The sequence below is a fragment of the Meles meles genome, chromosome 12 (genome assembly GCF_922984935.1).
Source record: "Meles meles chromosome 12, mMelMel3.1 paternal haplotype, whole genome shotgun sequence".
Classification (NCBI taxonomy): domain Eukaryota; kingdom Metazoa; phylum Chordata; class Mammalia; order Carnivora; family Mustelidae; genus Meles; species Meles meles.
Genome location: NC_060077.1, coordinates 79,671,904 through 79,686,240, shown reverse-complemented (window position 1 = coordinate 79,686,240; position 14,337 = coordinate 79,671,904). Strand labels below are relative to the sequence as shown.

General features: G+C 49.3%; 1 protein-coding gene across 3 annotated transcripts; it reads right to left on the bottom strand.

Annotated features, from left to right (window-relative positions):
• Positions 1-398: 398 nt before the first annotated feature.
• Positions 399-13,109, bottom strand: LOC123954435 (gastrin releasing peptide). Of its 3 annotated transcripts, XM_046025590.1 has the most exons (4): positions 12,855-13,109; positions 7,316-7,536; positions 7,220-7,222; positions 399-754 (listed from the first exon to the last, which is right to left on the bottom strand). In XM_046025590.1, exons 1-4 carry the CDS (start codon positions 12,991-12,993, stop codon positions 701-703), a joined length of 417 nt encoding a protein of 138 aa, XP_045881546.1. In that variant the 5' UTR covers positions 12,994-13,109; the 3' UTR covers positions 399-700. The 3 variants fall into 3 exon arrangements, with proteins under 3 accessions (XP_045881546.1, XP_045881543.1, XP_045881545.1); XM_046025587.1 differs by lacking the exon at positions 7,220-7,222 and having other exon boundaries at positions 7,294-7,536; XM_046025589.1 differs by lacking the exon at positions 7,220-7,222 and having other exon boundaries at positions 399-733; positions 7,294-7,536.
• Positions 13,110-14,337: the final 1,228 nt, after the last annotated feature.

The following is a 14,337-nucleotide window of genomic DNA, read 5'->3' as shown; positions in this document are numbered from 1 at the left end:
CCTTGGCCGAGTCACTGACCTCTCTAATGCTCTTTCCCCATCTAGTAAGTGAGAAGGCTTATTCTCGGCTTATAAACCGATTAGGAGGAGAATATTGATAACATTGGCAAAATACCTGGTCATTGTAAGGGCTAACGAAATGGGAATTATTAAGTGACGAGTGATCCTCTATCTTTGGCCTAGCCCATGCGATGGTAGAGATAACGGAATATGAGCTTCTAGTTGAGGCCTCTAGAAAGGCTGCAAGTCACTACAAGGATTTAGTAAGCGGCCTTCAGAAGGGAGAGTTAAAAACCCAGCCTGCCTTCATCAGCAAGCACACAAGTTCATTATCAAGCTGTTTGTTAACCCCTGCCACATCCTTCCATTTGGAATTGAAATAAGAGGACTACCTGCCCTTTGGACAATGTGCTTAAGTTTTTTATTGTGAATGGTAAGAGGTTGGGAACTAGAATCTAATTGACAAAGAGCTTAGATGTAAAGAGCATTCATTGGAAGACACTTTAGGGACAGTTAGTCACAGCGAACAAATTCAAAACAGAAGATGCTGCTTAAAAATCATGAATTTAGTGAAGGCTGAAGGATACAAGAATAGTTAAGTGTTTTGCACAAAGGAAATCTTGTTGAAGATCCAGTAGAACTGACGCCCGTAGGGTTTTGCTTTGCTTCGTTGAGAGAGGCCGTTGCTGTCCTGGTTAGTTCAGCTGGGGGTTCCTTCCTGCACGTTGAGAACCTGGAGCAGAGAGTCCACCAACTTAAAAAATATTAAAAAGACAGAAGCAAACATAGTTAGCGATCCTGAAGTCTACTGCTAGAGGCAAATACAGTCCCAACAAACCATCGGCATCACTTGGGAGCTCGTTAGGCAAATTCCTAGCTCTACCCCAGACTAGTGAATTGGAAACTCTGGGGATGGAGCCCAGCGATCTGGGCTTCCAGAAATCATCTGGGTGATTCTGAGCATGTCCATAGCTCACAGCTGTCCTGAGAGAAAGGGAGGGAGGGAGAAACTGACTTCCTCTCTTTCCGGAGCCACTGTGAATGTTTGGTTCTTTTCGTTCATATTAGGTTAACTTGTTTCCTGATATGACTATTCAGGTCTATTTTGACCAACGTTGGAAATTAAATGTATGATCGTCAGGAATTTGTTACTAAAGTGTCAGCGGAGCAAGGGGACTATTAGTGAATACGGAATCTCAATTCTTACTTCGCTTACGTTGGCAGTGCCCCATTGCACAAATCAAAGCTAGTTTACGAACCACACAATTGCCCATTACGAAGCCATGACGGCAAGAGGTAGTAGTGTGCAACCCGGAAATGGGGCCAATCTGGAGTTCCGCCAATTCTGAATTCACTGTGGCTTGCTCTGTGGCTTCTGTTCACATTCGGACTGGAGAAAGAATGAGTAGTTGTAATGTTAAAATATGTCTTCGTTCCCATATAGCACTCTTTATATGCTGAGATGAGAAAACGCCTTTCAACCAGATTCAAGCTTATTACCCTTATTATGCCTTCCAAGATTCTCTGCCCCTTCAGGTGCCCCAGTGGCCAGGCCCGCCACTTGTTTCTAATAAACAAATTACTGAAAGTCTCAGGCCAGTTATTACCTGCTCAACTGCTTTGACCAGGTGCTAATGAGGCCAGGGCCTGGGGTTCAATTTCCACACAGACCAATTAGTTTTGCTTTCCTCCATGTGCCCGGGCTGCACCACAGAGTGTCACCAGCCTGCCGTCTTGCAATACGAGCCACTGGTCATAAAGGGGGGGCAGTGGAGGAGGTGGGGGAGGATCTGGGAAGCCCCCACATTGGCTCAAAATAGTGAATCTGTGCTGTTTGGCTCAAGGGAATAGAAGTAAAGCTACAAGGAAAAAAAGGGGTTGGTAACCTAGAAAGATCGAGGACCCAGAGGTGGGAGGGAGGGACCCGTTATTGGGGGGGAGCCATATTTGAGGTGGGGGTGACTTCACTCTTGTCCTTCATAGTGACTGTTAGGGTAAAAGGGGCATTTTTAGTTATTCTCAATTATATGTTGCGACTTTTCTTATATTTGGAACTTCCTTTGGAGAGTTTCACATATTCAGATAAAACACCTTTCTATGCGCGGATTTGATCGGACAGTGGAGCCATCCCTTAAAATTGAGGGCAAACTTGGGCGCCTGGGTGGCTCAGTGGGTTAAGCCACTGCCTTCGGCTCAGGTCATGATCTCAGGGTCCTGGGATCGAGTCCCACATCAGGCTCTCTGCTCGGCGGCGAGCCTGCTTCCCTCTCTCTCTCTCTGCCTGCCTCTCTATCTACTTGTGGTCTCTCTCTGTCAAATAAATAAATAAATAAAATCTTTAAAAAAAAAAAATTGAGGGCAAACTCACACATTTACGTCCTTTCCATAACACCCTCTGCAGTGCAGTCCCTGGGCCCCTTCCTCCTGTCCACCAAATAACAGAAAACAAACAAACAAAGGCTGCAAAGAACCATGGTCTATGTCCAAATTACAAAAGGAATCCGAAGGCCAACTTCAACCTTCAGGAAACTCAAGACAATCCACAGCCGTATCTAGGATTACGGATTAGGCCCCAGCGCTGGCTTGAACACTGTTTCATGTGATAGAAACCATTGGGTCACAGTTCCATTAATTTTGTGTGATAAGAGTACTGTCAGTGGTTTAAGCCGCTGCCTTCGGCTCAGGTCATGATCTCAGGGTCCTGGGATCGAGTCCCGCATCGGGCTCTCTGCTCGGCAGGGAGCCTGCTTCCCTCTCACTCTCTCTGCCTGCCTCTCTGCCTACTTGTATCTCTCTCTGTCAAATAAATAAATAAAATCTTAAAAAAAAAAAAAAAAGATGAAGGTTAACCTTGAAAATGCCCATGATTGCTAATAATGTTCCGGAGCTCGTTCGCCGTGATACAGTAGTCCAGATTCAGTGCACATTTGCACAAATCTTTTCTGAATTTAAGTAAATATCTTTGCCACCAAAACATAGGAAGATACTCAGAGTTTCTGATTACAGCTCTGAGAGATTTGGCCATAGGACTTCATGCTTTATTACTAAAATGGGAGAGGAGAGCATTTGTGGATAGTTTTTAATTTTAAGAAAAGTCCTTCGGCCTTTGAAAATTCCTGCCACTACTTCTGGCAATGCTCGGCTAAGTTATTAAACTTCTTTCTAACGCCGAGTGATATATGGGTTTCTAATAGAACCACTCTCTTGGTACTCCCTCTTTGTGAATAAGAAAAGTTAAGATGTTTTCAATGTGCCTATCGACATTCTTTCACTAAGATGGAATTTCCATAGCAAGAAGAGTGATAAACTCTTGGTCTATGCAACAACTACACTAACTGTTGGATTTTTTCATATCGCTGGGGTTTTTCATATCCTAAAGAACGGTACCGGTGTGTGCAGTAAATAGTTCATTATTTGACTAAGGTGGAACGAAATGCGGGGTACCCGGGTGGCTCAGTCAGTTGGGCATCCAACTCTTGGTTTCAGCTCAGGTCAAGATCTCAGGGTGGTGGGATTGATAAATATTGTCCCCATGACACATTCCCTGTGACTGCCCACTCCATCCACCCCATGCTACGAGCACTCAGAGGGAGCTGTCCTTTTGCAATTGGCTTCGCAGTGTACAGAATAGTCCTCTGAATATGATAGGAAAACTCTGATTTTTAAGGAAGGAGCTGAATCTTTATTCTTCAAAAAGATTTAGGGGTGCCCGGGTGGCTCAGTCGATTAAGCATCTACCTTCAGCTCAGGTCATGATCCCAGAGTCCTGGGATCGAGCCCTCTGGTACCGGGGGGATGGGGGTGGGGGGGTGGGGTGGCGGGTGGGGGCGCGGTGGGTCTCTGCTCAGCTGGGAGCCTGCTTCTCCCTCTCTCCCTCTGCCCCTCCCCCAGCTTGTGTGCTCGCTCTCTCTCTCTCTGTCTCGCCGACTCTCTCTCAAATAAATAAATAAAAACTTAAAAATATTTATTTATTTGAGAGAGCGAGAGAGGCAGAGGGAGAAAGAATCTCAACAGACCCCCCCACTGAGCACAGAGCCCGAGGGGAGCTCGATGGGGAGCTCCATCCCAGGACCCTGAGATCACGATCTGAGCCAGAATCAAGGGTCAGACGCTTAACCAACTGAGCCACTCAGGTGCTGCAGGAGCTGAATTAAAAAAAACAAAAAACAAAAAACAAAAAACATTCCAAGGTTATGCAGAGCCAGGGTTGGGGGAATAAAGCAACTCAAAGTGGATACTGAAATTTCACTCCAAAGGGCAATGAGCTGCGAGCGTAAGTCCATTTCAGTGTTTGTAAAACCACGTTAGGAATTTTGTGGTGGCGACCCATCGGGGTTACCCCTCAGACAAAGGAGAAGGCGTTGCTCTAGGACATCCCCCCACAGGAAGGCCAGCAAGTCACCTGACCAAGAAAAGGCCAGGGGCTGGGAAGTCCACCCCAAATTCCCAGAGCCCTCAGGGCCCTGTAAGCCACCAACAAAGAAGGGAGCTGGTTGTGACCCCAGTAGTACAGGCATGGGCAAGAGAATGGCTTTGTACACAGTGGCTGCTTGTTTCTGTATCGGTGGGTTTAATCCATATTTTCTTTCTGAATGAAGGCTACTAGAGATCTCCTCCCTAGGGGCTTGATGCAACAAGCGAACTTTCCATTTGTGTTTAGCATCGAAAATCCACAGGAGGCCAAAGCGCCGTGAAACATAGAGCCTCCCTCCAGAGAAGCCGGCTGAGGCTTGGCGAAACCAGCCCTGAACCTCTGCAAAGGGGGCATCGATCGAAGAGTTGATCACCAGGAAAGAGAGAACGGGCCAGCTCCCCAAGCTCTGTGAGTGAAACACAGTATTGTTATTGTCCACGAGGACCCCCGTTCCCCAGCAGACGCTTCACGTGGCAGCTGACTGTCCTCGGAGCTGGCGAGGGCTCCTCCTCTGCTCGCACCAGTGAAAAGCCATGTATGTGTGAGAGAGAGTAATCAAATTTTCTTGAATCTTCCTCCAAGACTGTTGCGAGCATGCACAGAGATGGTGAAGGCAAACTGCTTTGCCCGGTGCTTGGATTATAGTAATCCCTCAGCAAAAGTAGCTATCCTTAGTCTTACTAAACTGTGATGGTAGTTTTTGCTTTTTATACAAATTTCATGGAAACTACTTAAAGGTTAATGAGAATCCCTTCATTTTTGGTTGCCTTGTTTTCCTATAAATTTTATTCTCTCTTTCATCCCATCCCATTCATCGCTTTCATCCCCTAAGCAATGCCGGTTTGGTATAATTCCTCTCTTCTACATAATAACTCTTCTAGGAGACCATACGCAGGACAAATCAGTTGATTAGATAATGTTCACCAAGACCAGAGTGCTCTCTTTTCTTTCTTTTTTTCTTTTTTTTTTAAAGATTTTATTTATTTAGGAGCATCTGGTGGCTCAGTTGGTTAAGCGTCAGCCTTCAGCTCAGGTCATGATCCCAGGGTTCTGGGTTCGAGTTCCACATCGGACTCCTTGCTCAACAGGGAGCCTGCTTCTCACTCTGCCTGTCGCTCCCCCTGCTTGTGCTCTCTCTCTGACAATTAAATAAATAAAATCTATTTTTAAAAGGTTTTATTTATTTATTTGATGGAGAGAGAGCACAAGCTGGGGGAGCAGCAGAGGGAGAGGAAGAAGCAGGCTCCTCACTGAGCAAGGAGCCTGAGGCAGGACTCAATCCCAGGACCCTGGGATCATGACCTGAACTGAAGGCAGACGCTTAACTGACTGAGCCATCCAGGCACCCCCAGAGTGCTCTCTCCTAAAAGCATATGGAATAGCCCCTTCCACTAGTACTCATCAAAAACAAACGCAGGGCAAGTGGCCGGAGGCAAGGGAAACCAAAGCAAAAATGAACTATTGGGACTTCATCAAGATAAAAATCTTCTGCATAGTGAAGGAAACAATCAACACAACTAAAAGACAGCCTAGGAATGGGAGATGGTATTTCCAAATGACATATCTGTTAAAGAGCTAGTATCCAAAACCTATGAAGAATTTGTCAAAAGGAACACCCAAAACTCAAATAATCCAGTTAAGAAATGGATAGAAGACACGAGTAGATACTTTTCCAAAGAAGACATCCAGATGGTCAACAGACACATGAAAAGATGCTCAACATCACTCGGCATCAGGGGAATATAAATCAAACCACAATGAGATACCACCTAACACCTGTCACAATGGCTAAAATTAACAACATAAGAAACAACAGGTGTTGGCAAGGCTATGGAGAAAGGGGAACCCTCTTGCACTATTGGTGGGAATGTGAACTGGTGTAACCACTCCGGAAAACCGTATGGAGTTTCCTCAAAAAGTTAAAAATCGAGCTACCCTACCACCAGCAATCGCTCTACTAGGTATTTACCCAAAGGGTAGAAAAAATACAGATTTGAAGGGGCACATGCATCCCGATGTTTGCAGCAGTATTCTCAACAATGGCCAACTACGGGAAGAGCCCAAATGTCCATCAAGTGATGAACAGATAAAGAAGATGTGGTATACACACACACAGTGGAATATTACTCAGCCATCAAAAAGAATGAAATTTTGCCATTTGCAACCACGCGGACGGAGTTAGAGTCTATTCTGCTAAGTGAGATAAGTTAGTCAGAGACAAATACCGTAGGATTTCACTCACATGGGGAATTTAAGAAACAAAAGAGATGAACATACGGGAATGGGGGGAAAAGGAGAGAGAGAAACAAACCATAAAAGACTCTTAATGATAGGGAACAAACTGAGGGTGGGTGAAGGGAGGTGGGTAGGGGAAGGGCTAGGTGGAGGATGCGGATTAAGGAGGGCATTTGCTGTGATAAGCACTGGGTGTTGTATATAAATGATGAATCACTAAATTCTACTCCTGAAAGCAATATTGCACTGTTCGTTAATTAAAATTTAAATAAAATTTAAAGCAAACAAAGTAACATAGGGATTGACTCAAATAATGTCCAGCCTCCCTTAAATATTCTGGGAGAATCCCTCCAATGCATAATCACTAATAAGCATGATTCCTATAAAACTAATTGGGGTTTGGAACCAACACCCCTTCGATTCTCTAAGAGGAAAAATCATCTATTATGTTGAAAGGAAATTACACAGGAAGTATCTACTCATTTCTCAGCGTGAACTGGTGTCAACCTAATTAAATGGTTCGAAAGCTTGCACCATAAACAGTTTTATTCTTCTGGGTTCGAAACTAACCTCCTTCCAACTGTCCCCCAACACCTCCACCTCCCACCCAACCCCTTTGCCCCCTCCCACCCAGTACATTATACCTTTAGGTTTTGAACCTAGGACGTTCAAGTTGCTGTCATCCTGATAATCCCAAGCAGACGGGCGAATGCCCAGGGGTGCCCTTTGAGGTGACTGATGACTTCCGGTCCCCTTTGCCTCTAGGAGATTTAGCAAATTCTTCGCAGCTTCTTCCCACCAAAGGTACTCCTGCAGCTGCTGCTCCAGACTCCCTCCCTCATAAACAGATGCGGACTCTCCGGCGCTCTTCTTCCCCATTAAGTGCCCTGTGAAAACAAACACAAGAACAGGCTACCACCCACGGAACGCAGGGGAACGAACCAACAAGATGTTTCAGAGGACACCAATTCGGTTTCCATTACTCCGTCCGAAGTGCAGAATAAAGTGCAGCATTTTATGATCAGACGCTAGTTCATAAATGACGGACATCTTGGCTCCCTGTTCAGAATGTGCAACTGGCTGGACACAATCTACAGCGACAGCTCGGGAGCCCTAGGTTTGCTCCCCCACGGCACCTCGGTTAACCAGCTGGGTGACCTCGGCCAAGGGTTGAGCATCCGCAGTCCTCCGTTTTCTCAACTCTACAACGAACAGGTCGGACTAGAGGCAACCTAAGGAACCTTCCAGAAGGACAGTGTTGTCACCAGTTCTCCTCCCAGCTGAATAATGGAGGTTAAACATCTCCCTGAGTCACTTCTCCATTGGTGCTGAAAAGAAGAGCCTTGGTGCTTTTCTTCGCTGTGATTAAAAAAGACGTTGGTTTCCTCTGGGCTCTAATACAAATGTACCGATGGAATTTTTCATTTCAACTTTCTTAGAATTTTGGCAGAGGCTGCATCTAGGAGTTGTCACCTAGAAACTCATTTGTTGAGTAAATAATGAAAAACAAGGTGAAAACAAGTTCTGAGCAACCCTTCTCAGCCACATAAATGCAGAATTTTCGCCTAGATGTGTAAAAGGGTCAGTGAAAGACTACCAGTGGTTCCAGGGATGAGGACTTGCCATAAAAATGAACAAAAGTTGCCATGTGAGGGGCACCTGGGTGGCTCAGTGGGTTAAAGCCTCTGCCTTTGGCTCAGGTCATGATCTCAGGGTCCTGGGATCGAGACCCACATCGGGCTCTCTTTTCAGCAGGGACCCTGCTCCCCCCTCTCTCTCTGCCTGCCTCTCTGCCTACTTGTGATCTCTCTCTGTCAAATAAATAAATAAAATTTTTAAAAATAGTTGCCATGTGGGAGGCCAGGTCATTAAATGGAAAAATCCATGTATGCAAGTGGGGCTAGCCACAGGGTCAGAAGTGGGTACGGAGTCCAAGGTCTGCATTCTTAACACCGCAGCCCCTTGCTAGTAAGACCCACACTATCTTATTTACTTTCCTCCGTGTTTTTCTTCCCCATCTCTCAGCAATTGGATTTTACAATACTTTTAGACTCCTAATACTAGTAAAACTATGATGTGTCCAATTTAAAGCTCACAAGGAAAACTCTGTGTGGTTCCGATGTTGTCTGGCATTAGAAGTATTTAAGGCAAACTTCGTGGGAATAATGCTTGACAGCCCTCAGCCACTTAAAAGGGCAAGAGCTGGGCGCCTGGGTGGCTCAGTGGGTTAAGCCGCTGCCTTTGGCTCAGGTCATGATCTGGGGGTCCTGGGATCGAGTCCCGCATCGGGCTCTCTGCTGGGCAGGGAGCCTGCTTCCCTCTCTCTCTCTCTCTCTACCTGCCTCTCTATCTACTTGTGATCTCTCTCTGTCAAATAAATAAATAAAATCTTTAAAAAAAAAAAGGGGGGGGCAAGAGCTGTATCCGGCAGCAGAGAAGTCTTCCCCGCGACTGTATTGTTGGCGTGTGTTTATAGGATGTTTCCTTTGATCTACTCCACAAGGAGTTTGATGCAAATGAGGTTTGCCAAAGGCCACCCCCATGTCAGCAAAGATTCTAGGATTAAAACGAGCTCACAGATCCGACTCTACTATGTTATGCCATTTGGAAGGGTCTTTGAACTTCCTAAAAATATAAGGCAGGTAGGAATCCCTCTGGGATCTGGAAATAAGGGTAAGGTCTGCAAAAGCGTCTCTTGATGTTATCAAAAGAAATAGGGGTCATATACCAGTGTATCATGACTCATGATGTGACTCAGAAAAATGGGTTCTGTGGTCATTGGGGAGCCTTAACATGAGGTTTTCCTGCCTTGCAGTGGGAGTGAGGACCTGACAAGTCATTTACGACATGACATCTCATACAATTCCAAGCCCTCACTGAGGACATGGTACCAACTGAAGGATCGGACTCCCGAGGGACCAGCTCGTTCCTTATCTGCTTGGTCAAGTTGGTGTCCGGATATCCGTGAAATCCCCTGGCTTTTAGTCAGAGTGATGATTATGAGGTGCACCTTTCCAGGAAGCAGCGAGGCGTTTGGATTTATTTGTCTGGAGAAACTGAATCATGACAATGGGAAAGCAGGATTAGAACCTGATGCTTCAGTAATGACCTCAGTCACTCTGACCCTCCCTCACCGCCCTCATCTAGTTAGGATGCTAGAAATGAGAAAGATGCTATGGCCAACGACACAGAGGGACAATGGAGATGCTTTTACACATGAAAACTCCATTTTTGTCATGCCTGAATAATTTGGCGGACTTTTGTGAAACGGGAAGATGAAGTAACAGTGCTCGCTTCGGCAGCACATATACGGGAAGACGAAGTAACCCTCCATTCTGTGATTGATTTAATATAGCTCCTCGTGACAGCATACAGATCTGCATATTGGGTGGGTGGGTGGGTGGTGGTCTGACCCCAGCCCCAGATCCAGACACTAGTCATTAAGGGGAGGGCACCATCTCTAACATCCCAAGGAACACACTGCCTGGGTCCTATTTCATTTTCACTTTGAAGCTGGCCACTGCCCACCAAATAATCGTTTCCATGGCAACACGGATGCCCACTTCCACTTCTCCCATCATCGTTCGTTATGTGTCCGTATCATAGTAATAGAGATCTCAGCATAGACAAAAGACAGGCCCTTGAAAAAAATAAAACCTTGCCCAGAAGTTTAAAAAAAAATTAATTAAATAAAAGCGTCTGTCTCTTATAATCATGTAAAAATACCACTACCACAGCAGGCTTGAAACATAAATGAATCTTCTTGAACTCAAAATGTGAAGATCACCCCAACTTGGGAAAATCTCCATTAAGACAGAGTGTCCAGCACTTCTGAGAGCTGATTTTCCAAAGTGATCCCTCTACCACATTTCACAGTTTCTGGGACAGCACTCCCACAGAAAGCCATTCTACAGCTGAACATCAGTGTTCCAGAATTCAACCTTCCAGAACATTCGTGACATCAATGTTAGAGCCATGACCAGGAGCATTTCATGGGAGCAGAGGCGACGGTTAACAGTAGCAGCACTGACCTGTATTTTCATACCTATATTTTGCACAAACAAAACATTTCCAGAAACATCATGCCAGACAAGAATTTAAGTTTTCCATCTGTTGACTTGCTTTCCATTGCCACGCCATGCTTCTCTCAGCTGCAAGAAGCAATTCCCTTAACAAACCTGCAAATTTGTGCTGACAGCTTCCTCATGGACAGCAATATGTAGCTTTGGTTTGATATAATTAAAACTAAACTGCATGTCTTCAGTGATTGAGGAGGACAGGCATTTACTTAGGAGAGTGGAAGGCTAAATTTAAAATCTAACAACATCGTTCCTGCTTATGAGCGCTCCGATGCCTACAGAGCACGTCTCTCCAAAGCAAACTTTTTCTCAATCACATGTTATTTTAGACCCAACTGTGATTTTCTACTTCACCTCCCTCCGTCTCTTGTTCTCCATCAACTCCGCACAGCCGGCCAAGAGAGAAAAAGGGAAAAGAGTGTATTCGAGAACACATAGGGAAAGAAAATTGGCGGTTGCCACTGGTTGGTGTGCTCTTGGATGAGGAATGCCCAAGCATCACCACGCAGGGTGGTTCAATGCCAGACCCCCTGAACACCCGGGGACAGGGGCACTGGGAAACTCGAGCAATCAGGGTGGGGCTGCCTCAGAAACATGATTCTAGGGGCCCAGATTCTAGGGGTCCTGCTTTTGGCCTCTAAGGGTTGCCTACGAATAAGCCTTTTTAATCCAAAAATACAGATGAGAGAAAAGAGGTTGGAAATCTGGGACTTTCATTCCACCTTTCCAGCCCACTGGCTGGTGGCCGGACTGGACAATGGCCACTTGGTCTAAATTCCCAGAAGTCCTTTTAAAGCATGAATTTCAGGTTGGGCTTTGGAATGCCTTGTAAATATCCTTCTCCCTTTGAGGGCAGGGTTTTTCCTCTTCACCCCACCGAGCCTCTCCTCTCCGTGTTCCCAGTGTCCCCTCACAGATCACAAATACCTTCATCCCTGGGGCTGCCAGGACTCGGCAAAGGATTCCTCCAGGGGCAGTGGAGACTATCCTGTTGGCAGCCCCCAGTTCTGGATTTCTCTGCCAGAGGATACGCAACACAGAGGAGCTGAGGCCGTGACTGTTCAGCCTCCCCTCTTCCCATGAATGCGTCCCGGTCCTCACACCATCTGGACTCGGCTGGTATTCGGATTAGCAAGGATCTTTCCAACACACCCTCCCCCACTCTGAGTAGATGGCTAAGGAACAGTGAAAGGAACACCACCCGCACCAGCACCACTACCCCTTAAATCTCTTTGGGGTTGACCAGCTTCTGGGATGTGTCGGGGCCGCGGTAGCTGGCTACCTGGGGAGGCTTCGGAGGGAGCTGGGAGCTTGGCATCCGCCAGACCGAGGCTGTGCTGGGCGCGGGGGAGAGCCCCGGGGTGACGATGGGTGGGCGCTACCCTCCCGCCAGGTGCGGGAAAGCTGTGGGGTCGCGCCCCGCCGGCCGCCCCACCGCCGCTGGGGTTCCGGGGCCCGACCTGGAGGCCGGGACGTGTGGGCAGAGGGAAGTCGCAGATCTAGAGAGACGGAGGACTGCGGGGTCTCGGGGACGGAGAGGCCGGGGTCGGCGTGGGGAGCCCCTCCCGGAGCCTGCGAGAGGGAAGGAGGGAGCGCTGGGCCACGGGCAGGGGAGAGGAAATCGCCGCCGCGGCGGAAGGACTGAGGGAAGTCAGGAGAGCCGCCGACAAGGGGTGGCATCCCGGGCGCGCTCGCCGAGAAACCCGGGACCCCAGGACGGGCTCCCACACCTGTGGCTTTGCGCGGCGCCCGGGGCGCAGCCCGCGTCCGGCTCCTGGAGGTCGGAATCCCGGGGCTCGGGGACGCGCTCGGGGACCTGGCTCCCTACGTCGTTCAAGGGCAGAACCGTGCGAGACAAGGCGACCCTCAGGATAAAAGGAGGTGTGGGGTAGGCGAGAGGGCAGGTCGGCCTGTTGGAAGGGCCGGCCCGGGCGCCCGCGGGAAGAGGGAGGCGAGAGGGAAGGGACCACGACGCAGGCTGAGGCTGCTCGGGGACCGACGACCTCCCGGGACCCGCAAGGGGGTGGGGGCGCGGGGGTCGGCGTAGAGCTTGGGGAGAGCCGAGTGCAGGGGTGGCGGCCCAGGGCTGGGGTCCCGCCGAGGACTGGAGCGCGCGGGACACTCACCCACCGCCCAGTGGTTGCCACGCGGGTACATCTTGTCCAGCACGGTCCCCGCGCCCGCCGGCACCGGGGCGGCCGGCCCCCGGGGCGCCTGGCAGAGGACCAGCGCCAGCAGGACCAGAGGGAGCTCGCGGCCGCGCATGGTCCCGGCGGGAAGCCCTTGGAGCGCGCGGTGAGGCCGGCGGAGCGCGCTCTCCCCGCGGAGCAGTGGCTCGAGGACCCGGACTCGGAGAGCGTCGCCGCCGCGCCCGCGCCGCTGCCGCCGCCGCCTCCACGAGGCCCGCACTTTATAAGGCAGCCCGGGCGGGGGTGTGGGGGGTGGAGCGGAGGACGGGCCGGGGGGCTCTTCTCCCGCCGCCCCGGAGCGCTCTGACGTCTCCCTGCGGCGCTGGGACAGCAGTCCCCGAAATCATCCATCTTCCGGCCGAGGGAGGGGAAAGGCTGCGCCCACGGCCCCTCTCGACCTGCCCTCGTAATCTGTCCGTCCCGGCCCCGCTGGATGAATTCTGCCCGTCCTCGACGCCTCCGCTCCAACACGATCGCACCCCGGGGTTCTGCCGGGTGAGCCGCCTTCGGATCCTGTGAGGGGCAGTGGAGACCCCGCGGCCGGCCGGATCCCGGGGTGGGGCAGGGGAAGGAGCCCAGAGGAAGGACGCCCTCAGGCTGGGCTTTGCTGGAGGCGGTTGGAACCAAGATAGCAAGGGACTTTGCATTCTCACACCTTTCCCCCTCGGTGGACCACCTCCCTCCTCAAGGTCCCAGCCTACAGACCTCCAGACCCCCGCGTCCCTCTTACAGACAGACCCCCCCCCCCCACCCCTGAAAAGGCAGTTTGGAGATGCCCTTGGCCACTTGTCTGATGAGATGCAGGTAGCAAGGGGGAGGATATGTTGTGTGAACAGAACTAACAAGAATTTTATTATACACCTGGCCCCTTTCCTAAGCATATTGCTTCCATGAAGAAGCTGCTTTTGTGCAGATTTCCCTAGGCGGTGTCTACCAGAAAGCTCACGCGGTCCCTAAACTGCTACTCACACGCCTCTCTAGAGCCGCTCAGCTTCCCTCTGCTCCTTCTGTTATCAGGTGTGAAGAATGGTCAAGGGCCCAACTCCCGAGGTTCCCAATGCTGTGGACATGAAGGGGATGAGCATTATAACAATACAACAATAAACAAGCTGGAGGGTGCTGTCGCTCACGTTTAGTCAGCTCTGGGGGCGTTTGTCTGCTCTTACAGGGCTGGCGACCTGTCTCGCTGGTGGGTCCCTGGTGTTCCTTGTCAGCTAAGGTGTTGATACTGTAGAAGCCGAAATCCTACATTTTTCTCCGCATAGCTGGTGATTCACTGTATTTGTGCCATTCCGAGATGGTTCCATGGGCACATTGCATGAGTGACTGTCCTTGGGCTTGGAAGAGTATTCCCATGCATGTGTCTGGCTCTAAGGTACCAAAAAATGCTAATTCAAGATCACGTTATTAGCCACAGAAA

Excerpts from the sequence above, each read along its gene's own strand:
- LOC123954435 (XM_046025587.1), bottom strand. The coding sequence starts at position 12,993 with ATGCGCGGCCGCGAGCTCCCTCTGGTCCTGCTGGCGCTGGTCCTCTGC. Across the intron at positions 7,537-12,854 it reads TGGCAACCACTGGGCGGTGG|GGCACTTAATGGGGAAGAAG; the intron begins GTGAGTGTCCCG and ends TTGTTTTCACAG. Across the intron at positions 755-7,293 it reads CCTAGGTTCAAAACCTAAAG|TTGGTGGACTCTCTGCTCCA; the intron begins GTATAATGTACT and ends ATATTTTTTAAG.